Here is a 25,051-nt window from a genome sequence, read left to right on the forward strand (position 1 = left end):
TCCATGTCACTGACAGAGGACACAGATACAGGGAGGTGAAGGATTGGGACTGCCACAGTCTCTCATTCGAGCAGCATTACTGAAGTGTATCCTTGCTCTCTGCTTGTTGAGCAGAAGTGTGGCTCAGACTTGAGGTGTCTGGTTCTGCTCTTCCAGGGAAGGGAAATTAGAAGCTGCCCTAGACTTTTGGAAACAGGAGTCTTGTGGACATAGGGCTGGAGCTGGAAAAGGACAAAGCTCCTTCACAGTGAGCCACTAGTGCCTTCACGGACAGAACCAGAATCCGCCAGTGAGTGAAACTCAACCCATTGTATTCTACATTGTTGTAGAACTCTTTTTTTTTTTTTTTTTAAACAATTTAATTTATTTGAGAGGTAGAATTACAGACAGAGGGAGAGACAGAAGGTCTTCCATCTGCTGGTTCACTCCCCAGTGGCCTCAACGGCCAGAGCTGAGCCGACCAGGAGCCAGGAGCTTCTTCCAGGTCTCTCACATGGGTACAAGGTCCCAAGGACTAGGACTGTCCTCTGCTGCTTTCCCAGGCCATAGCAGAGAGCAGGAACGGAAGGGGAGCAGCCGGGACTCAAACCAGTGCCCATATGGGATGCTGGTGCTGCTGGCAGAGATAACCTGTGCCACAGAGTCAGCCCCTTGTTGTAGAACCTTATGGCAGGCTTCCAATAATAGAATCTTGACGTTGCCATACTATTTTATTACCATTTCATTACACACAAAGAGACCTGAAGCCCGGACTCTTCAGAGCCTAACTTTGCCCGAATGTGTCCAGGTCGGTGGCTTTATATGACTGCCGGAGTCCAGATGAGAGCAATCGGATGTGGCGCTTCAGCGGGCAGATTGAGAGAGTGACTTGGAATCACTTCTCACCTTGTCATTTTTTGGTAAGAGTGTGCATGTAATTGTTTGGCTTTTTCAGTTTACCAACAGGTTATTTTCTGTAATTCCATTGTGGAGAAATTCTGAAAAGCTTTTACTATAGTAATAGTCTGAGTTATTTGGGTACTAGTATTGAAAAAATGTTTTTACAATCACACAGAAATACGTGAATATGTAAATGATTTGTAGCCGCCAACCATTTCAGAGTATGCCACATCTTATGGTTACTTAATGCTTTTGATCATTTAATTTGCGGTGTATTTTGAAATGCAAAGCATAGTTAATATTCTTTGCTTTTTTTAAATGGCTGAGTCAGGGAGGAAGACAGTCTTCTGTTTAAATGCTCATACGTAAATGGCGCTCTGGTCTGCAGAATATGAGCCTGTGTAATTAATAGACTGTCCAATGCAGAAACCTTTCCGTAATCACCCTTATTGTCTGCACAGAGACATTTTCCATGTGGCGTACTTGTCAGTCCGTGAAGAAGTGAACTGCCAACTCTGATCAGGAAGGGAAGGTTAAACAAGATGTCCCACATGCGTGTTTCCCGGTTTTCCTAGAGCAGCCATGTATTGTTCTGCAAGGACGGAGTTTTCTAAAAGCGGGTTCCTTAAAAGATTTACTAAAGGTCCTGAAGTGCCGATTCCAAGAACGCGTCCTCTGACCGCTGCACCCTCGGCACCGGAAGCCGGGGGACAGGTCCCAGTCACCTGCGGTGGAAAGCCGGGGAAGCCAGTGTCGGGCTGTACTTTGGCTCTCTGCAGTCAGGGGTGAGGGGTGGCTCTGGTCTCAGGAGGGCACTGCCCTCTCCGTTCGTCTGGGCCGCCCAGCCGTCAGGACTGCTGCAGCCGGCCTTTGTCGTCTTTGCTTGCCCTTCCTTGCCTGTTCCTTCTCTTCCCTCATCTTCCTGCTCTGCTCCTCCCGTTCCCTGGGCTCCTGCCCAGCCCAGACCTAGGCTACCTGTCCTCACTGGGCCTCTGCTGTCCACTCAGGGCTCTTTTTAATTTTCTCTTTAAAAAAATTATTTACATGTGCTACAGAATATAGTATACTATTTCACCACAGGTGTACAGTGTAAACTTGCCTACCAGCAATTCAGCTTTCCCTGTCCTTACCTCTTACATTGGAGCCAGCAGCTCTTCCAGTTCTTTATTCACTGCTGTGGGCCACTGGAGCGGACTCCTACCTCACTGTTTTGATACTGGTTACCCAGCTATCCCGTATCCCGTTTTTCCCTCTGTCCCGTATCTTCTCACTGTTCCCTGCTCTAGTAACCACTTTCTAAGTTCAGGTCGATTTTTTTCTTCTTCTTCTTCTTCTTTTTTTTTTTTGACAGGCAGAGTGGACAATGAGAGAGAGAGACAGAGAGAAAGGTCTTCCTTTTGCCGTTGGTTTACCCTCCAGTGGCCGCTGCGGCCGGTGCATTGCAGCCGGCGCATCGCGCTGATCCGAAGCCAGGAGTCAGGTGCCTCTCTTGGTCTCCCATGCAGGTGCAGGGCCCAAGCACTTGGGCTATCCTCCACTGCGCTCCTGGGCCACAGCAGAGAGCTGGCCTGGAAGAGGGGCAACCGGGACAGAATCCGGCGCCCCGACCGGGACTAGAACCCGGTGTGCCGGCGCCGCAAGGTGGAGGATTAGCCTAGTGAGCCGCGGCGCCGACCCCGATTTTCTTCTTAACATCTATGTTTGGGAGAGAACATGCAGTAACGTGCAGCATTTGGTTTTCTGTGTCTGGCGTATTTTCACTGAACATGTTGTCTTCCAGTTCTGTCCACTCTGCTGTGAGTGTCAGGATTTCACTCATTTTTATGGCTGAATAATACTCCATTGCAAGTATTTACCACATTTTAATCTCCTCATCCATCAGTGGATACCTCGGTGGATTCCACTTTATTGATTGTTGTGCATAGAGCTGCAGTGAAGGTACCTTGAGAGGTGATTTCATTTCCTTCAGATGTATACCCAAAGTGAGACGGCTGGGTCACACAGATCTATCATAGATCTGTTTTTAGTGTTCCGAGGAACATCATACTGTTCATAGTCACTGTATTAATTTGCATTCCCACCAACACTGTATAACCCTTCCCTTTTCTCTACATCCTCGCCAACATTTTTTGTGATTTTGATAATAACCATTTTTTTAAAAGATTTATTTTGTTTATTTGAAAGAGTTACAAGAGGTAGAGCCAGAGAGAGAGGTCTCCCATCTGCTGGCCCACTCCCCAGTTGACCGCAGCGGCCAGAACTGCGCAGATCAGGAGCCAGGAGCTTCTTCCAGTTCTCCCATGTGGGTACAGGGGCCCAAGCACTTGGGCTATCTTCTACTGTTTTCCCAGGCCACAGCAGAGTTAGATCAGAAGTGGGGCAGCCAGGACTTGAACCCATGGTCGTTTGGGATGTTGGCACTGCAGGCCGGGGCTTTAACCTGCTATGCCACAGCACCGGCCCCCGATAACAGCCATTCTTACTGGAGTGAAACAATACCTCACTGTCGCCTTGATTGTATTTCCCTGATGCTCATAATTGGGTTTTTCCCCTCATATGTTTGTTAGCACTTCGTGTTTCTTCTTTTGTAAAATGCCTGTTCATATGCTCTACCCGTTTCTTAACTAGATTTTTTTAATAAGTTTTTGAGTTCCTTATATATTCTAGATACTAATCCTTTATCAGATGAATACTTTGCAAGTATATTTTCCCTGTTCTATCAGTTGATCATATGCTTTTGCTGTGCAGAATCTTCTTAGTTTGACATAATCTCATTTGTCTAGTTTGGCTTTTGTTTTGGGGGTCCTATCCAAAAAATTGTTGCTTATACCTGTGTCTGTGTTTCCCCTGTTTTCTTCTAGTAGCTTCATAGTATCAGGTCTTAGAACACTCCTTTTTTTTTTTTTTTTTTTAAAGATTTTATTTGAGAGGCAGGGTAAGAGACAGAGAAAGGTCCTCCATCTGCTGGTTTACTCCTTAAATGGCTGTAATGGCCAGAGCTGGGCCCATCCAAAGCCAGGAGCTCCCTTTGGGTGACCCACACAGGTACGGGGGTCCAAGCACTTGGGCCATCCTCTCCTGCTTTCCCAGGCCACAAGCAGAGAGCTGGATGGAAAAGGAGCAGCTGAGACAAACCAGCACCCATTTGGGATGCCAGCGCTACAGGCAGAGGCTTTGGCCACTATGCCACAGTGCTGGCCCTAGAACCCTCCGTTTTGAGTTGACTTTTCTGTGAAGTTAGAGATGGGAGCTGGTGTCAGATTTCTGCCTGTGGATACCCAGTGTTCCCAGCACCATTTATTTATGGAAGAGGCCTCCTTTCTGCAGTGTTTTGGCACCTGCATCAGTTGGCTGTGTTTGTGTGGATTCACATAGGAGATCTCTACTCTTCCATTGGTCGGTCTGATTATCTGCTAGTACTACGTTGTCGTGCTTAACAGAGTATGTCTTGGAATCTGGCATTTTGATGCCTCCAACCTTGTTCAAAACTATTCTTGTTCTTTTGTGCTTCCATATGAATTTTATGTTTTTATAGTTCTGTAAATAATATAATTAGTATTTTGATGGGGGGATTGTATTGAGTCTATAAATCATGTTGGGTAGTATGGATTTTCTCTCTAGTGCTTGATCTAGCCCATTAAGACTTTCAACCGTGATTTGGGGTTGGTTGTTTGTTTTTACTGAGTTCAATTCCAGGATTTCTGTTTGGTGATTTCCAGGATTTCTCCCTCTCCCTCTGGTGAATTCCTCATTCATGCCACACTTTGTTTTCCTGTTTCCATTCAGCTGTGTGTCTGTGTTCTCTTGTGTCTCTTCGGGCATCCTTGTACTCTGTTGAATTTTGATGAGGCATTGCATCTTCCCTCTGGACTCTGTCACTGAAGCGCCGACATGTTCCTCTAGGGCATCATAGTGCCTGCTTTGTCCTGCTGTGTCCCTCGTTGATACCTGACCTGTGGCAGATGAGGTATCACTCTCATTTTCAGCAAGTAGCTTCTGTTGTAAAAGGCTTTTTCCTGAAGATGTGGCTGTGGTGTTGGCTTGGTAGGCTGTCTAAATTCTATTTCCAGGTGAATGCTACAGTGTAGTCTCCGTATTCGTCCTCCCACAGGAACTGATGGTAGCAGCAGTGGGTGCTTGGGGTATAGATTCTGGGAGCAGTGTTCAGGGTGGGATCTGGTATTGCTAGCCCTTAGCCCACTGTGGCTGGGGTCCTGAAGGAGCCCCTTGCGTTCCCATGTTGTCAGGGACATGGCCAGGGTCACTGTAGCACCATCCCCAGCTTTCCGTGTAGTGTCTTGACATCCTGGCCTTTCTTCCCCCAAGCAGACATCACTCGTTAGACTGCTAGGGTTGGAGGAGGAGTAAAATGAGCAGTAGTGTGGCCACCTGCTCTGCCGTGCTAGGTCACACTCAAGGCCACAGCCTGCCAAGACCAGTGCAGCAAGACCCATTTCACTCTGGGCAGCCTGCTGCTGAGGTGGACTGGAGCCCTGGGGCACTGCAGGCAGCCACAGGTGATGCTGCTGGGGCCACGAGTCCCCATCTGGGACTGGGGTGGCCCAGCGATTCCATGTACAGCCCGGGGCCTAGAGGTGGGGACCGCTAGTATCTGCCCGGTGATGGGTTACCAGTTCCCTTTGGCCGCCCCTGCTGACACTAAGCTGAGTCATGCCTGAGTGAGTCTCTGGGCCCTGAGCAGTCTTAGGATGTAAGCTGGCCTGTGCAAGACTCGCAGTGATGCGGGCTGAAGTGCTTGTCCTTCCAGCATGCAGGTCTCCTTGGTGCCATGGCAGATCCAAAAGTTCTGTCTGCAGGCGCGGCCCGGGAATAGAGGCCTTTGGCCTCTCTGTGGTGCTGGGTCCCCTGTTGCAGGCCTAGCACTGAGCTTCAAGGCAGTCCTAAGCTACCTTTCTGCCTCACTCACCAGTGGCTGGACACTTGCTCTGCTGTCTGCAGAAGGTTGGGGGAGGGAGGATGGAAGTGGTCCCTTGGCCACCTGGCTAAGGAGAGTGCGAAGGCCCAGTCTGCAGGTATCGCCTGGGGAAAGGAGCCGTGGGGCTGTAGGTTCTACTGTAGCAGCCTGGTTTTGAGTTTCAGGTGTAAGGACGGCCTAACCACCTCTGCCTCTCCTGAGCAGAGTGGAAGGTACCTTTCTCTACGTGTGCTGCGTGGAGCTTGGGGAAGGGTGATGTGAGCAAGTGGTACCTTTCAGCCTCCTTCCATGCATCTTTTCTCACTGTTAGACTTAGTCCAGGCACCGTGGTATCTCTCCTGGCTTCTCGGCTCTCATGCTGGGAACTTGATGACTGCGCTACAGATTGGTTTCTCTGGGGGGAGATGGTCGCCGGCACATCTAGCGCAGCTGCCTCCTTGCTCCACCTGTAGAAACCTGCTCTCTCCATGTTCCACGGCCGGGCCTGTCACCTCTGCCTCGTGGGTGTTACTCTCAGCTTTGTGCTTCCACATGGCTGGGTCCCGTCCCATTCCATTCACTACAGCTTCGTACGCCTATCTGCCTAAGTAATGAACATATCAGAGGTGGTCCATGTGAGCCGAGACATGGCTCTTCCACAAGTAAATTCTTTCTGTCCGCGTTAATCCTGAACAAGCCCCGCAGGTAAGTCACATTTAGGCTGCGTGTTTGTCCACTGCCGAGTCTGTGGTCATATAGCATGGCTGTCCCCCTCCTACCCCTGCAGGCCAGCACGGATGACGGCTTTGTGTATAATTTGGATGCACGTTCAGACAAGCCGGTTTTTACACTTAATGCACATAATGATGAAATCTCTGGTGAGTAAGAATAGTATTTCTTTGATTTCTATTAACTTGTGAGGAAGTAAATCTGTATTTGAAGGTGAGTCTGAATTAACACTGTCTTCCTTTTAGGGCTTGATCTCAGCAGTCAGATCAAGGGCTGTCTTGTGACTGCATCAGCAGACAAATACGTGAAGATCTGGGACATACTGGGAGACAGGCCGAGTCTGGTTCATTCCCGGGACATGAAAATGGTAAGAATCTCCCTGAGTCTCTTAGTTTTCTGTTTTTCACCTGTGTCGCTTGTCATTCTCGGGGAATCAGTGCAGTAAAGAATGTGGACAAGTTGGGAAGTTAATTGTGGTGGGAGGTTTAGGGGCCTCAGACCATTCTGGGAGAAGAGAGACTCGGAGGGTCAGTTTCTACTTCACACGAGTAACAGCTGTCGAGTAAGGAGGGGGCGAGGGCTTCTCTAGGACACAGGTGAAGTGGCCATTGTCTCACCCTAGGAAATCCTGATGCTTAGAAAGAACCAGGAATTTTTCTGTATTGAACACCTGTTGTGTACCAGGCACTGAGCTTGATAGATCACAGAACACCACATAGCTGTTGAAAATCATGTACCTGTGTATTAGTTACTCCGGGGAAGGTAAACATTGTTAAGATTTATGTATTTGAAAGGCAGAGTCACAGAAAGAGTGAGAGACAGATCTTCCATCTGCTGGTTCACTCCCCAAATGGCTGTAATGGCCAAGCTGAAACCAGGAGCTTCCTCAGGCGCCTTAACGAAGAGCTGGCTCAGGGATGGAGCAGCTGGGACTTGAACCAGTGCTCATCTGGGGTGGGGGCATTGCAGGTGGGGGCTTAACCCACTATGCCACAATACCAGCCCGGAAAACATTCACGCTTATCTTCAAATCCAACAGATTTTTTTAATTTTTTACTTATTTGACAGTGAGAGAGAGACAGAGAAAGGTCTTCCTTCCATTGGTTCACTCCCCAAATGGCCACTACGGCTGGAGCTACACCGATCTGAAGCCAGGTGCTTCCGTCCTGGTCTCCCATGGGGTGCAGGTGCCCAAGCACTTGGGCCATCCTCCACTGCCTTCCCGGGCCACAGCAGAGAGCTGGATCGAAAGAGAGGCAGCCGGGACTAGAACTGGTGCCCGTATGGGGTGCCGGCACCGCAGGCAGAGGATTAGCCAAGTGAGCACGGCGCCAGCCCCCAACAAATACAGTGGTTATTTCACTGAGATTAACATTTTTTCATGCTGGTATTTCCCATCATACATCAATATTATAAAATGAAAACATAGGTCTTAAAATGATTATTATTTGTGCCCTGCAGTAGCACTGTCAGGATAGTGAAGGTTTTGGAAATACATATTAGATTTATGTGGAAATCCCTTTAAGACAGAATGGCGAGATAGCCAAGTGGTCAGAGCATACCCATGTCCTCATAGGGTGGCCATGGGGCTGAGCTTAAACAGCTTCATACCACACTAATGTCCCCCCACCCCCATCCTGACCGTGGGCTTCAGGGGAATATTGGTGAGCTGGTTTCGGGTAGCTTTTCCCACTGTAGGTCCTTACCAGGAAGAGTGGCGTTCCAGAGTAATGAGCTCTCGGGAAAAATCGAAGTCACTGACTGTTTTCTCCGCAGGGAGTTCTCTTCTGTTCCTCCTGTTGCCCTGATCTACCATTTGTTTACGCCTTTGGAGGTCAGAAAGAAGGACTTCGGGTCTGGGACATAAGCACGGTCTCGTCAGGTGAGAATCTGTGTTAGTCCTTTTAGGACAGTAGAATGTGTGGCTCACATACATTACATGGGCAGCAAAGGTGGGGCATGCCAAGACAGGGTCCGGTGTGGTTTGCGGTGTTCATGGGTGCATAGCTTTGTCTCCACACTCATGCCAGTAGAAGAGCTGAAAACAACAAAGACGTTCTGAGGACGTGCGGTGAGGGATCAGAGTGGCGCTCGCCCCCCCCAGTTACCCCTGTGAGTGCACCTCCCCTGAGCGGTCTCTCCAGTGTATGCTTCCTGACCCCGCCCTCCCTACAGAGGGATCCTGAGAGTTCTCTCAGGTCATTCTGCTATAGAGCTCTCTCCTACAGACAGACTGTGTGCTGGTCAGTGATAGGAGCAAAGATGAAAGAAAGAAAATAGAACTAATCAAGTGTAGAATAAAAGACAGAGGCACTGTTGTGAGAGATAGGAGCTCCATTATCAGAGCAGCTGAGGTCAGTCTAGGAGAAGACAGCACACAAAGAACCCTTGCAAGTGGCGATTCACTTCCAGGTTACTTTTCTTTTTGTAAAGTGGCACTTAAGTGTTTATGCTGGTTCTAAAAATAGAGACATCATTGCTCTTCTCCACATTTAGTCTCTATATCATGAACTGCTAATTTCCTGAGCACTTACTGTGTTTTAGTAAATGAAGCGTTTGGAAGACGAGAGCGGCTTGTTCTCGGCAGCACGAGAAGTTCATCTGTCAGCGGCCCTTTCGGAAGCAGGAGCTCGGACACGCCCATGGAGTCTTAACGAAGAGCACAGGCTTCTCTGAAAGCCGGCCTCAAAGTGCTCGCCGTGCAGAGTGACAGCTCAGCGCCTCCTGCCGGGGATGCAGCCGGAGGGCAGACATGCCCCTTCAAAAGAGAATAAAAAGGTTTTTAAAGTAACTCCTTAAACATGCTTTCTCTCACTGTTAAGAGGGGGGAGACCCTGTAATCTTAAGATGGATGAGCCTGGGCTGGCGCCACAGCTCAATAGGCTAATCCTCCGCCTTGCGGCATCGGGATGCCGGATTCTGTCCCGGTTGCCCCTCTTCTAGGCCAGCTCTCTGCTGTGGCCAAGGAGTGCAGTGGAGGATGGCCCAAGTCCTTGGGCCCTGCACCCCATGGGAGACCAGGAGAAGCACCTGGCTCCTGCCATCGGATCAGCGTGGTATGCCGGCAACAGCGCACTGGCCACAGTGGCCATTGGAGGGTGAACCAACAGCAAAGGAAGACCTTTCTCTCTCTCTCTCTCACTGTCCACTCTGCCTGTCAAAAAAAAAAAAAAAAAAAAAAAAGATGGGTGAGCCTGGCCCTGGAAAGGGGATTTGGCTAAAAGTGAACATGGTACTGGCCTGCCTGACTGTTCACAAAGTAATGCTCATGAGCTACTGAGTTGATTAAAAATGGCCTGCTGTTCATTACTGACATGGCCTTCAGGTTACCAAAGAGAAGAGGCAGGCTCTTCTCAAACACTGAATGCCTGTTCCCATGCCTAGTGCTTGAGACTTAATGTGAAAAAGCAGTCCGTGCTTTCCACCTCACCAGGGACAAGTCCAGTTACAGATTGTCTTTTTATTTAGTGTGAATTTTAGCAGGCACTGAAAGATCTCATTTATGACACTCAACCCTAACTTTGTGGGGTAGATGAGCTGTCAGACCCTAATCGATTGTGAGTATGTCCTGTGTGATTCCTAAGGGGGGAAGTGGGACCTTGATCATCTTAGTGCTAACAGTGTGGAGGGTCACACGTGTAGCTACTTAGGTTCACCAAAACCTCTTTTTCCAGAAAGGCCAACTGACGGAAGTGTTTGTTGCTTTGACTTGGCTTTTCTCAAAACAAGCCCTGGATCACTCACGATTAATGGCAGCTAGAGGGAGATCTCTTACATATTTAAACTTAGTTGACTTTGTCTCACACTTGATGTTTTAGAATAGCTCTACAAATGCATCTTTCCTGGCCTTTCAAGACTCAGCTGTGCCAGAAGTAAAGAACTTGTACTGCTTTCTGTAGTCCTGTGGTTCTACCTAAGCACCTAACGTTTAAGTGGTAAAGTGGGGTTAACACTTTGACTTCCACTTTGAAAGGACTAGGCCTGATGAATGCTAAGTGCTGGGACTGGGAAGTGGGGGTGGTTAGAGTGGTTCTGGACCTCTGTGCTGGCCTGGGCACTGGGTAACAGGAGAACTCAGACCTCAGCCAGGATTGCAGATTCGAAAGAAGGCAGACTGAGGAAAGCATTCCCCACCACCTCCTACCATGGGAATGTACTGCTCTTGGGTGAGTCTACCTGAGCCGTGGATTTCCTGTGCTGCAGCCTCTTCCTCACCAGGGGTTTGTCAGGATTGGTGTTCGCGTGTGGAAATGCCGTGGAGTCACAATGTATGTCAAAGGGAAAGCAGTGTCTTCTTTTAAAAAATTCTCCCTAGAGGTAGGTAGGCTATAGTGAATTCAAATTCATTGAGACCAGTTGTTTTATACCATAGAAATAACTTACATAGCACTTTATACAGCTGTAACCATAATGCCTCAATTTTTCCAAGAAAGTCCAATTCCATTTCATGAAAATATTCAATAAAGTTGATGTAATAAATGGAAAGGGAGACTTTAAGATAAATAAGACAATATCTGCACAAACATCCAGAACAGGAGTTTAAAGATTACTTATCATCTACTTCCCATTTCTAGCTCTGACACCGAGAATAAGAGGCGCTGAAGACAATGTAGGCAACGTCTGTAAGTCATCAGAGGGCCAGGATGTGACTGACAAAGATCCCGAGAGAGGGAGCACACCAAGAGTGACCCTTCATGGTGTGCTGGTTTTCTTCCCAGGCATTTGCCGATTTTTGTTGTTGTGGGAGGTGAGAAACTTACCAAAAAATAAGAAAGAAGGTGAAAGGTCCAGCAAAACATTGGGCAGTCTCTCAAATATGAAAAAAGCCAAACAAACTTAGGGATCCCTAGGAGGAAGATCTCTACAAATACCCTGGCCCCTCTCTGTCTGACCCACACTACACCTGGGAAGTTGTAAACCCAAGTAGAGCCCACTTGGTAAAACCTGAATCCCAGCCTTGAACTCACTCAGTCTGACTGTACTGAGGGTCTGTACTCTGGTTGGCCAGGGGACAGGGTGGCTGCTTGGAAAGGATCATTTTGTCTGTAGCTTCTAGTTTCTTATTTACGATTTCCACATCCCATCAGAAATTACTAAGGGCCAAGAGAGAAACAGACCTACAGAGAAATTCATACAATGGGCTCACACTGGACATGAGCTTTCAAAAGGGGAGAAAATGCATGCTCAAGATAAAGCCATGGAACATCCACAGCAGGAAACCCAGTGAAAACAATAGAGACAATCCAGGTCTGCACCAAAAGAGCAAATATGCAACCAAAAAAGCAGAAGCCTGGACCCAGGGAGAACACCAGCCCTGACAGACCAGGTGAGAGGGGAGTCCTCGGACCCATGGGGCCTCACGTGACAGGAGGGAGAGTTGGTGAGCTGCTTTTGAAGTTCCACACGAGTACCCTGGGACAGCAGAGGCAGGAAGAGGGTGGCGCACACACACACACACACCTGCTAGAGCAGAGGCCTGCATCCAGCTGGGAGAAGGGTCACACCATTTGTTTAGGACACAGGCAGGTGGCTATCTCCAGTGGATGCGTCCAGCAATAGCAGGGGTCGCCTCACCCCCCCACCCAAACAGCGAGGGCCACAACCATTGAGAAGACTCCTTCCCTCTCCAAGCTATACTGAACCAGTTGCCTGGAAATGGGAAGGGAGGGAGAGGGAAGCCCTGCCTATGTCAATACCCTACCCCCCACCACCAAGAAGTGAGCAGGCCTCCAGTGGGTGGGGCCTCTGCAGGCCCACCATCCAGAGACTTAACAGAAGGAAAAACCCACGCTGGGAGCTGAGTCAGAGAACTGCATAAGAGGAGACAAAGTATGGCTCAGCCCTGGGCAGCTACAGAGCGCTTCTCCACTCGCCCTGAGCTCCTCGGTTATCTATGGCAGCTCGTAATGGAACGGTGCTCACAGTAAAGACTCCACAGATCAAATGTGCAGTTCATTAAGCAGTGCGAATGAGTGCTGAGCACACCAGGGACGAATGCTGGAGCATCCCAGAGCTGTGAGGAGAAGGGCAGGTCATGCCAACAGAGGTGACCATTCTCCATCCAGATAACCAGAGCACAGCTACCAAGCCCAGTGGGGGTCTTACCTTGGATGCTTGCTTCACCCTAGAATACTGAACAGAGCATTCTAGCCACACCCAGAGCACATCTCTTGGTTTTCACTGGAAGTACAGATGTCCCAACTAAGTCACAGAGACACGAACCAAAGATAAAAGCCACCAGACAGTTAAAAAAAAAATACACAAATGACAAAAAAAAAAAGGAAAAAAATAAGGAAGACACTATAGCCCCCCCCCCCCCAAAGGAACACTACAATTCAACTAGAAGGTGAAGATGAAGAGATTTAGGAAATGCCAGAAAGAGAATTCAGAAACCTAATCACCAGATTACTTAGAAGCAATCAGAAGCGAATTCACGAACTAAAGAAAACTATACATGAGTGAAAAATTTTCCCATGAAATTGAGATATTAAAGAGAAATCAAGATGAAATACTAGAATTCAATAGATCAAATAAAACAGTGGAAAGACTTGACAGAGTAGGTGAGGGAGAAGAAAGAATATCCAAACTAGAAGACAAATCTCTGGAAAGTTTACAGTCAGACCAAAAACAAGAAGAAAATAGGAAACTAAAAGACAGTATTGGAGATCTACAAGATACTATCAAACAACCCAAAATACAGGTCCTAGGAATTCTTGAGGACATGCAAAGAGAGGATTAGAAAGCCGCCTTAATGAAATACCAGAAAACTTCCCCAATTGGGAGAAAGAAGGGGACATCCAAGAACAGGAAGCACATAGAACTCCCAGTAGACACAACCATAAAAGAGCTTCACCATAACACATTGTAAAACTCTCCACAGTGAAATATAAAGGAAAGATTCTAAATTGTACACAAGAGAATCACCAGATTACATTCAGAGGAACTCCAGTTAGGCTCACAGCAGACTTCTCATCAAAAACCTTACAGGCTAGGAGAGAATGGCAAGATATATTCCAAGTCTTAAGAGAAAAAAAAAAAATCAACCCAGAATACTGTACCCTGCAAAGCTCTCATTTGTGAATGAAGGTGAAATAAAGACCTTCCATAACAAACAGAAATTTTAAGAATGTGTCATGTCACTACCTGCCCAGCCACACAAAAAAATGCTCATGGATGTGCTACACACAGAAACAGACATCACTACAAAAGAAGGTGAAGGCAGTAAATGCACAAAGGAAACACAAAGTTTAAAAATAGGACTATTAACGGAAATATGGCAGGGCAAAGTCATTACTTAACAATAGTCACCCTGAATGCAAATGGCTTCAACTCTTCAGTTAAAAGACACAGAGACTGGCTGAATGGATTAAAAAAGAAAACCCATCTATTTGCTGCCTAAAAGAAACACATCTCACCAACAATGATACTCACAGACTGAAAGTGAAAGAATGGCAAAGATAATCCATGCTAACAGAAACCAAAAAAAGAGCCGATGTCGCCATCCTAATATCAGGCAAAACAGACTTTAACATCCAAACAGTTAAAAGAGACAAAGGGCTGGCGCCGCGGCTTACTAGGCTAATCCTCCGCCTTGCGGTGCCGGCACACCAGGTTCTAGTCCCGGTCGGGGTGCTGGATTCTGCCCCGGTTGCCCCTCTTCCAGGCCAGCTCTCTGCTGTGGCCAGGGAGTGCAGTGGAGGATGGCCCAAGTGCTTGGGCCCTGCACCCCATGGGAGACCAGGAGAAGCACCTGGCTCCTGCCATCGGATCAGCGTGGTGTGCCAGCCGCAGTGCACCAGCCGTGGTGGCCATTGGAGGGTGAACCAACGGCGAAGGAAGACCTTTCTGTCTCTCTCTCACTGTCCACTCTGCCTGTCCAAAAAAAAAAAAAAAAAAAAAAGAGAGAGAGAGAGAGAGAGAGACAAAGAAGAGCACTATATGATTATTAAGGGATCAATTCAACAGGAAGATGTGACTATTATAAATGTATATGCACCCAAATACAGGGCACCTGGCTATTTAAAAGAAATGTTAATGGATCTAAAAGGATTCATAGACTCAAATACAAAAGTAATGGGGGACTTCAATACCCCATTTTCAGCAATGGACAGATCAGCCATACAGAAAATCAGCAAGGGAACAAGTTAGTCAACACTATAGACCAAATGAACCTACATATCTATAGAGATTTCCATTCTACAGCCACAGAACACACTTCTTCTCACCAGTGCATGGAACTTTCTAGGATTGACCACATGGTAGGACATAAAGCAAGTCTCAGCAAATTAAAAAAAAAAAAATTGAAATCATACCATCATCTTCAGGGACCATAATAGGATGAAGTTGCTAATCAGCAACTCTGGAGTCCCTAGAACATATGCGAAAACGTGGAGACTGGACAAGATGCTCCTGAACAAACAGTGGATCATTGAAGAATGAAGAAAAATAAAATTTCTGGAAACAAATGAAGATGATAATATATCAAAACACAGGAGACCCTGAATAGCTAAAAAAAAATCTTCTATAACAAAAGCAAAGCAAGAGGCATCATAATACCAGATTTCTTTTTTGTTTGTTTTAAAGATTATTTATTTTATTTGAAAGGCAGAGTTACAGAGAGGCAGAGGCAGAGAGAGGTCTTCTGTCTGTTGGTTCACTCCCAGATGACCACAATGGCTGGAGATGAACAAATCCGAAGCCAGGAGCTTCTGCTGGGTCTCCCACGTGGGTGCAGAGCCCAAGGACTTGGGCCATCTTCTGCTTCCCCAGCCCATAGCAGAGAGCTGGACTGGAAGTAAAGCAGCCAGGACTCAAACTGGTGCCCATATGGGATGCCAGCACTGCAGGTGGTGGCTTTACCCTCTATGTCACAGTGCCAGCCTCACAATACAAGATTTCAAGAGATACTATAGGGCAGTTATAATCAAAACAGCCTTGTACTGGTACAAAAACAGATGAATAGACCAGTGGAACAGAATACCAATCCAAGCATCTACAACCAACTTATCTTTGACAAAGGAGCTAAAATCAATCCCTGGAGCAAGGACAATCTCTTGAACAAATGGTGCTGAGAACATGGGATCGCCACATGCAGAAGCATGAATCAAGACCCATACCTTACACCTTTCACTGAAATCCACTCAACATGGACTAAAGACCTAAATCTACAACCCAATACCATCAAATTATTAGAGAATATTGGGGAAAACCTACAAGACATCAGCAGAAATGAAGAGTTCATGGGAAAAAAACCTAGAGGTACAGGCCATCAAAGCCAAAATTGACAAATGGGATTACATCAAAGTTAGAAGCTTCTGTGCTGCAATAGAAACAATCAGCAAAGTGAAGAGGTAACTGACAGAATGGAATAAACTATACAACCAATAAAGGATTAATAACCAGAATATATAGAGAGATCAAGAAACTCAACAACAGCAAGCAAACAATCCAGTTAAGAAATGGGCAAAGGACTTCAGCAGACATTTTTCAATAAAGGAAATCCAAATGGCTAACAGACACATGAAAAAATACTCAGGATCACTAGTCATCAGGGAAATGCAAATCAAAACCACAATGAGGTTTCACCTCACTCCAAGTAGAATGGTTTTTATACAGAAATCCACAAACAACAAATGCTGGTGAGGATATGGAGAAAAAGATACCCTAATCCACTGTTGGTGGGAATGTAAATTTTTTTTAGAGATTTATTTATTTATTTGAAAGAGTTACACAGAGAGAGGAGAGGCAGAGAGAGGTCTTCTGTCTGATGGTTCACTCCCCAATTGGCTGCAATGGCCGGAGCTGCACCAATCCAAAGCCAGGAGCCTGGAGCTTCTTCTGGGTCTCCCATGTGGGTGCAGGGGCCCAAAGACTTGGGCCATCTTTCCACTGCTTTCCCAGGCCATGGCAGAGAGCTAGATCAGAAGTGGAGCAGCCAGGTCTTGAATCAGCGCCCAGGCCAGGGCATTAACCCACTGTGCCACAGCACCGGCCCCTGGGAATGTAAACTGGTAAAGCCACTATGGAAGACAGTATGGAGACACCTCAGAAATCTGAATATAGACCTACCGTATGACCTAGCCATGCCACTCCTGGGAATCTACCCAAGGAAAATGAAATCAGTGTATGAAGGAGCTATCTATACCTCCATTGTTTATTGCAGTTCAATTCACAATAGCAAAGACATGGAATCAACCCAGATGCCTGTCAACTGAAGACTGGATAAAGAAATTATGGGATATGTACACCATGGAATACTACAAAGTAAAAACAAAATAAAAATAATAAATCTGGCCATTTGCAACAAAATGAATGATACTGGAAAATTTCATACTTAGTGAAATATACCAGTCCCACAGGGACAAATTCTGTATGTTCTCCCTGACCTGTGGTAACTAATAGAGCACCTAAAAGGCAACCTGTAGAAAGGAAATTGACACTTCGAGAAGCAATGACTTTGAACAGCCCTTGTCTTGACTATTGAAGAAGTTTTTTTTAATTTTTTTCTTCTTCATCATATCTTCCTTATCTTTTTTCTTTCATACCATTTGCTGAACTCTTAAACAGTTAAAACACTTAAAATAGAGTTAACCAAATTTATATAAATTAATTGAAAATAATTTTAGTAAAAAATCAGAGTAAGAATAAGAAAGGGAAGAGGAAAGTGGGTGGGAGTGTGGGTGGGAGGTTAGGCACAGTGGGAAAAATTACCAAGATCCTAAAGTTGTAATTGTGAAATGTATGATACGGACTTACTTCTAGGGGTACAGTTTAAAAACTTGTCATGGAACCCCAAATTCCCTTAAGCTGGTTGGTAAAAAATATAAATAGGACTAAGTATTTGGTAATAATAATAGAATTAAAAAGAAGTGAATGCTCCAACATGGGAAGCAGACCACACAGCAGACTCATAGGATGACAATCACTTTAGCACTCTGACCTCAGAATCAGCCTTAAGGCATTCTGACCTGGCTGAAAAGCCCAGGGGAGCGTTTTAGGCATGGAAAGCCAGGACACTGTGGCAAAAAATGTTCTACATAAAGGACCTCTGTGGGTCAGACCCCAGTGGAAAGAAGTGCATCAAAGAAGGATGAACTTTTCTTTGAAGGGAGGAGAAAACTTCCACTTCATTTATGGCCTTGCCAAGTTGTGAATCCAAAAGACTTCCATAGCCTAAACAGCTTATATCAAGAATCTCGGGTGATCACTGACATCATACATAAGAGTGTTAATTGTTAAATAAACAACTAGAGTCACTGTGCACTTACTTCCCATGCACGATTTCTGTCCTCAAAGGGTTTTATCATGAGACTCAATAGTAAAACTTGTTCAAGAATCACTTCCTTTTAATGTATTAAGTAGAGGATATTCTTGTGTTTCATAAGTATAGTGATGTCTAATAGCTCACAAAATATGTATCATTCTTGGGTTCTTCTTCAAAGATAATTAAGTTTCCAAAAGGAAAGAAGGGAGAAGAAAGGGCAAAGAGGAAAGAGGAAAAAAAGTGAAATCGCCTTCGAAATGCAGTAACTGAACAGTGCTTGCCTGGACTGTGGGTAAACAGGTTTTGTTGTTGTTTTCTTCTTTCTCAGACAAAGCATTGAATTCTTTACCTAGAATAGAGTTAACCCTCTGTATATAAAGTTAAATGAAAATAAGGGCTGGCACTGTGGCATAGCAGGTTAGGCTGCCGTCTGCAGTGCCAGCATCCCGTATTAGTGCTGGTTCGAGTCCCAGCTCTCCACTTCTGATCCAGCTCTCTGCTGTGGCCTGGGAAAGCAGTGAAAGATGACCCAAGGACTTGGGCCCATGCACCTGTGTGGGAGACCCAGAAGAAGCTCCTGGCTCCTGGCTATGGATCGGCGCAGCTCTGGCCGTTGCGGCCAATTGGGGAGTGAACCAGCGGATGAAACACCTCTCTCTCTGCCTCTCCTTCTGTGTGTAACTCTAACATAAAAGAGCATAAAATATAATCAAATAAAATAAATAATAAAATAAAAAACTAAAAGATAAATAAGATATAAAATAAAATAAAAATAAATAAAATATAAAATAATAAAATGTTAAACTAAAATAGATCTTAGTGATGGCCGGCGCTGCGGCTAACTAGGCTAATCCTCCGCCTTGCAGAGCCAGCACACCGGGTTCTAGCCCCGGTTGGGGTGCCGGATTCTGTCCCGGTTGCCCCTCTTCCAGGCCAGCTCTCTGCTGTGGCCCGGGAGTGCAGTGGAGGATGGCCCAAGTACTTGGGCCCTGCATCCCATGGGAGACCAGGATAAGTACCTGGCTCCTGCCATCGGATCAGCGCAGTGCGCTGGCCGCAGCACGCCTGCCGCGGCGGCCATTGGAGGGTGAACCAACGGCAAAGGAAGACCTTTCTCTCTGTCTCTCTCTCTCACTGTCCACTCTGCCTGTCAAAAAAAAAAAAAAAAAAAAGATGTAAAAATAGGGGCCGGCACTGTGGTACAGCGGGTTTAAAGCCCCAGCCTGAAGTGCTGGCATCCCAAGTGCTGGCCCGTTTGAGTCTCAGCTGCTCCACTTCCGATCCAGCTCTCTGCTGTGACCTGGGAAAGCAGTAGAGGATGGCCCAGATCCTTGGGCCCCTGCACCCGTGTGGGAGACTCGGAGGAAGCTCCTGGTTCCTGGCTTCAGACCAGTACAGCTGACCATTGCGGTCATTTGGATAGTGAACCAGCAGATGGAAGACCTCTCTCTGGCTCTGCCTCTCTCTGTAACTGTTTCAAATAAATTTTAAAATCTTAAGAAAAAAAGATGTAAAAATAGCATAAATACAGGAGGAAGCACCTGGCTCCTGGCTTCGGATTGGCACAACGCTGGCCATAGTGGCCATTTAGGGGTGAACCAACGGAAGGAAGACCTTTCTCTCTGTCTCTCTCTAACTGCCTGTCAAAAAAAATAGCATAAATATAAAAATAGAGTCCTTTCTATAACAAGAGTCCATCAAATTGACAGATCTGTTTTATAAATTTTAAGAATATAACTTCAAAATAAGCAGAAATGACAGAACTAAAAGAAATAGACAAATCTATAATCAGAATGGACAATATTTGCACACATTTCTCAGCATCTGATAGAAAAGCAGACAAAAAACTCTCTAAGGACAGAGGCCTAAACAACTTGATTATAAAGCTGATCTAATTGTGATTCACAGCACGCACAAAATAACAAAATATGTATTCTTTTCAAGTGCACATAGAACCTAAAATTGACAGCATGCAGAGCGATGGACTAGGTATTGAATTTCTTTAGAGATTTGTTTCAAAGGCAAAACAACAGTGAGAGAGAGGTAGGGAGGGAGAGACAGAAAGAGATCTCTATCTCCTGGTTCACGCCCCAAAAGGCCACAACAGCCAGGGTTGGACCAGGCAGAAGCCAGGAGCCAGGAGCTCCAGCCTGGGCTCCCATGTGGGTGGCAGGGGCCCAGGTACATGGATCATCCTGTGTGTGCTTCTTCCGCAGGAGCATTAGCAGGAAGCGGATGAGACTAGGAGCAGCCAGGACTTGAACCGGCAATCCTATATGGGATGCTGGCATTGCAAGCAGCGGCTTAACACAACTGTGCCAGAATGCCGGCCCCAACCATCAGCACATTTTAAAGAATTAAAATTACTTAGGAGTATTTAAGCTAGAAATCAATTTGAAAACATTACCTAGACAATTTCCAAATATTTGGAAGTCATATAACTTTTTTAAATAAACCATGAGTCAGAGGAGAGTGCACAACAGAAATTAGAAAATGCTCTAATTGAATGACAAAGTGGACCAGGAAGGGGGCAGGCACTGCGGCGTAGGTTAAGTCTCCACCTCTGACGACAGCATCCTGTGAGCGCTGGACTGAATCTCCACTTCCGATCTAGCCCCTGCTAACGGCCTGGGGAAGCAGGAGATGGCCGCAGTGCTTCAGCCCCTGCACCCACATGACAGACCTGGAAGAAGCTCCTGGCTCCAGAATGGCCCAGCTCCAGCCATTGCGGCCATTTGGGGAGTGAACCACCGGATACAAGATCTCTCTCTGGCTCTCACTCTAATTCTGACTTTCAAATAAATAAATCTTTAAAAAAAAATCATAGGATGTAACTAGCTGTATTCATAAGATTTATAACAATGCATTTTATAAACAGGAAAATTGAAAATTAGTATTCAAGTGCCACTTAAAAGTTCAAACAGTAGTTTCAGCTCAAAAATGTGGATAGAAGGCTATCAGTGGAATTTAATGTCATAGAAAACAAACAATATAGAAAATCAAAGTGAAAACCTGATTCTTTAGCATACTAAGGAACACCACACATTATCAATCTCACAAGCCAAAAGTAGGCGGAATCAGAACAGGAAAGCAGCCGAGTCAGAGGATCCCACAATTATCTCCCCACAGAGACACAAAAATCTTTATTCCAGGCTTATTTATTTACTTGAAAGGCAGAGACAGAGAGAGAGAGATCTTCCATCTGCTGGTTCATTCCCCAAGTGGTTGCCATGGCTGGGGCTGGACCAGGCCAAAGCGAGGAGCCAGGAGCTTCCTCCAGGTCTCCCACATGGGTGCAGGGGCCCAAGCACCGGAGCCATCTGCCACTGCTTTCCCAGGTGCATTAACAGGGAGCTGGATCAGAAGTGGAGCAGCCAGGACTCCAACAGGCGCCCACATGGAATGCTGGTGCAGCAGGCAGAGGCTTAGCCTTCTACACCAAAGTGGCAGCCCCCAGAGACATAAATTTAAACAGCTATTCACCACCAAGCCAGCTCTGTGAGAGCTCAGGAAGCCAGGTGAGAGCACAGGGCCTACTTTTAGTGCTACAGCAAGAAAGTCTGCCCGGAAGCAGGCAGGGAGACGCACACCTCCCTCACTCCTCCCCAGTTCCACGGAGCACAGCATGGAGAGGGACCTTCCCTATGCCTGCGGGAGGCAGAGCAAATGAAGTCTGTAGTCTAGCCTTGAAATCCAGTACCAGGCCCCCTGTGGACAAGATCCCACAGCCCGAGTCCTCGCCTGGCACCTGCAGGTTGAGACTATGGGTGCTCCTTAGCCAGGGGGCCGAGGCACCACCTTGACCAACCTTCCCCAACGCTCAGCAGACAGTGGAGCAAGACTCCAGGCTGCTGGAGGGAGGGCAGACTGGGGAGCTTGGGCCTTGGCCTTGAAGCTGCATGCTGGGCCTGCTGCAGTGAGACCGAAGCCTGATGGCCGCTATCCCCAGCCAGTCCCGGCGGCTGGAGCCTCTAGTCCTGCCCCAGCATCCGAGCACCGCGATGCCTGCACCATGCAGGCCTGGGGTGCATCCACAAAACAGGGCGGGGCCCTGAGCCTCGAGGTTTGGGTACAGCCCAGCTCCTTGCCAGCCTGGGCAGCCAAGGGACTGCCTCCACCACCCCTCCCCACGCCGAGGGCGTCAGCAAGGCGCAAGACTCCCACCACTGGAGAGGACAGCAGCAAAGAGAGCCCAGGAGTGCATCTCAGCGCCCAGCCGTGGCAGCAGGGGCCTCGGCACTACCCCTGTGCACACTGGTCTCCGGGTGCGAGCGAACTCTGCAGTGCCGGGGCCAGGGCGCTGCCCACTCCAGTGCCCCCCCCACCCCCGGCACAGAGGAGACAAGGTAGGTGGGTGCCCAAGCACTGCCGACACCTGGGGCTCCTGCCGGTGCTGCGAGACCTGCACGCCCCCTGCAGGAATTTGGGGCGATGCTACCGTGACTCCTGGCATGGCCCTGCCACCACAGGGACACCAGTGAGCGCCCTGATTCCAGGGGACCCTTGCGCAGCACCAGCTGCTGGAGGTAAAGGCCTGCGCCCCCAGGACCCCAACCCTGCAGACGGCCCCTGCCCTCAGGGGAGGCTTCTACCACAGCAGCCGCTCTGAAAGTGATGGAGACAACGGATGGCCACATGCACAGGTGTGCACGCAGGGCCACAAGAGGCTGGACAGAGCGAGGCAGCACAGTGCTCTCCAAGGGACACAGAGCTCCTTTAGTGACAGCACCCAGGGGAAAGGGGGTGGCTGAAATGCCCGCCCCCGGAGTCAGAGGATTATGAAGGCGCTCGGAGTGCTGGCAGGGGTGGGAGGCGGGCGTGGGCCTTGTGGCACAGCTGGGTATCCTGCATCCGTATCAGCTTGCAGGTTCAAGTCCCAGCCCCTCCGCTTCCCAGTCGAGCCCCTGTTAATGCACCTGGAGGCAGCAGATGATGGCTCACACATGTGAGTTCCTGCCACCCACGTGGGAGATCCGGATGGGGCTCCAGGCTCCTGGCCTTGGTCTGGCCCGGCCCTGGCTGCGGCAGACATTGAGGAGTCAATCAGTGGGCATTCACTAGTTACTCAGAAACTGAAAATACCCTTCTGTGACGTCGTCTGGACAAATTCCTGGCAAATGTAACTTGCCAAAGTGAAAGAGAAGAAACAGACAATGTGAAGACTGAAGCACAGTTCGCATACGTAACATGCCAATCTCCTGGCACACACATCAGCCACACCAGAACACCAGGCAGCTGCGGGGCTGCCCCGAAGCACTGTCGTCTTAGCCATAGGACTGACCCAGAGAGAAACCAGACACACTCGGGACCTGCGAACTCAAGCCAGGTCCAGCGCAGCAGGTCCTCACCCTGCAGTCAGTACCTGCAGGCAGGAGCGCCAACCGGAACGTGGAGTGCGACTTCCGGGAGGATCCCAACGCCTCCAAGCTCCCGATGCCCACCGACCCCCTCCCCGCTCCGAAAGGCGGTGCTGGCTCCCAGACTTCCGGTAATGAACACACTCAGTGGCCACCTCCCCAGGTAACTACCCATTCTCCTTTTCCTCTCGCTGCCTGGGCCCAGCACCGGGTGACACCCCCAAACTCCCCGGGGGACTGTTCCAGAGTCAAACCCTAGAAAGCAAACAGAACTGTGAGAATCTGCTACGAACAGCAAAGCATCGAGGAGTGTCCAAAGGTTCCAGGGATGCCATACCAGGACAGGAGAGGAACAATTCCGGTCCCGCTGAGTTTACTGACAGGGTGCTCTTCACCACAGGTGCCCATCCAACCCGTGTTCCAGCCCCGGGCGCCGCGGTCTGTTCCCATCCTCCCTTCCGTCTCTCCGTTTCCTCCAAGATCTGCTCCCGGCGACATTGGAGCCTCGGCATCGTCAGGACCCCGATCCTCGGACAACCAGATCTAGAGCCGGCTTAAGCGACAGGAGCGCGTTGGGCAGCAGAGACGGCGCGTGGGATGGCGAGGGCGCGATGGCTCCAGGCGCGACTGCCAGCGCCGCTCGCAGAAGCGAGCGAGCGCCCAGGGCACCACCCAGCTCCCTGCGCCCCCCGGCATCGCTCAGCCCGCACAGAGAGGCCCCGCCACGCTCCGCTCCCCGCACAAGTCCCCCACGAGTGCCTCTAGCCAAGGGGGATCTCAGCAGCGGGTCAGGGTGTCTGTCCGCACCCTGCAGCGCTAACGGAACGACACAGACTGAGGACTGTCTACTAACTCGGCTCACGGTTCCGAAGGCCGGGACGCTCCCGATCCGGCGGCGGCGGCATGCGGGGCTGCTCCCGGCAGTCCGGAGGCAGCACGGGCGGCACGCGGCAAGCAGGGCGCAGGCCCAGCTGCCTCTCCCTCCCCTAACACGGCACAGTCCTGCTGCCTAAGGGCCTCGGCCCACGGTCTCAATTAACCTTGGTGACCTCCCACAGAGCGCACCTCCGAATACCACAGTCAGATCAACTCTCCACCCTGTCGGTACCTTACCAGGGGGATTACGTTTCCTTTAAAAAAAAAAAAAAAAAAAAGATTTATTTATTTGAAAGGCAGAGTTGGGGGTGGGGGAGAGACAGAGAGAGAGAGAATCTTCCATCTGGCTCACTCCCCAGATGGCCGCAAGGGCCGGAGCTGGGCCGATCTGAAGCCAGGAGCTTTTTCTGGGCCTCCCACGCAGGTGGAGCTGGATCAGCAGAGGAGCAGCTGGGACTAGAACCGGCGCCCATATGGGATGGTTTCACCGCAGGTGGAGCGCTTAGCCAGCTGCACCACAGTGCCAGACCCCAGGGATTAAACTTCAACATGAGTTTTGTTTTGTTAAGATTTTTATTTGTTTATTTGCAAGTTAGAGTTACACAGAGAATGAGAGAGAGAGAGAGGTCTTCCATCTGCTGGTTCACTCCCCAACTGGCCACAACGGCCAGAGCTGCACCAATTCAAAGCCAGGAGCCTCTTCCGGGTCTCCCACGTGGGTGCAGGGGCCAAGCACTTGGGCCATCTTCCACTGCTTTCCCAGGCCACAGCAGAGAGTTGGATCGGAAGTGGAGCAGCTGGGACTAGAACCGGCGCCCATATGGGATGCCAGCACTTCAGGCGTAGGATTAACCTACTGCGCCATGGCACCGGCTCCCGCCAAGGCACATTGTTAAGTGACTGTTAACTTTTTTAATTGAAAGGCAGAGAGAGAGATTTTGGATCTTCCACCCTCTGACTCTCCGAATGCTTACAGCAGCTGGGCCAGGGCCAGGCAAAAGTGGGAAGCCAGGGACTTAATGGCGGTTTCCC

At 48.5% G+C, this 25,051-nt stretch overlaps 1 protein-coding gene and 1 long non-coding RNA gene across 6 annotated transcripts in view; one reads left to right on the forward strand and one right to left on the reverse strand.

Annotated features, from left to right (window-relative positions):
* Positions 1–9,323, forward strand: part of PWP1 (PWP1 homolog, endonuclein) — a 28,062-nt gene extending 18,739 nt beyond the window's left edge. Inside the window, exons 11-15 of the mRNA XM_089307590.1 lie at positions 788–899; positions 6,582–6,672; positions 6,769–6,890; positions 8,300–8,405; positions 9,068–9,323. Of these exons, the coding sequence (XP_089163716.1) occupies positions 788–899; positions 6,582–6,672; positions 6,769–6,890; positions 8,300–8,405; positions 9,068–9,177 (541 nt within the window). The 3' untranslated portion in view covers positions 9,178–9,323. The remainder of the gene's footprint in view (positions 1–787; positions 900–6,581; positions 6,673–6,768; positions 6,891–8,299; positions 8,406–9,067) is intronic.
* Positions 8,404–24,259, reverse strand: LOC149123614 (uncharacterized). Of its 5 annotated transcripts, none has more exons than XR_016216286.1 (4): positions 24,209–24,259; positions 10,700–10,834; positions 9,058–9,281; positions 8,404–8,561 (listed from the first exon to the last, which is right to left on the reverse strand). It is a non-coding gene; the product is annotated as an uncharacterized LOC149123614 (long non-coding RNA). The 5 variants fall into 5 exon arrangements; XR_016216285.1 differs by lacking the exon at positions 24,209–24,259 and adding an exon at positions 23,997–24,184; XR_016216288.1 differs by lacking the exon at positions 24,209–24,259 and adding an exon at positions 23,481–23,499.
* Between the last annotated feature and the right edge of the window lie 792 nt (positions 24,260–25,051).

Source organism: Oryctolagus cuniculus, chromosome 11 (genome assembly GCF_051225735.1).
Source record: "Oryctolagus cuniculus isolate XC-2025 breed Fujian yellow rabbit chromosome 11, ASM5122573v1, whole genome shotgun sequence".
Taxonomy (NCBI): Eukaryota; Metazoa; Chordata; class Mammalia; order Lagomorpha; family Leporidae; genus Oryctolagus; species Oryctolagus cuniculus.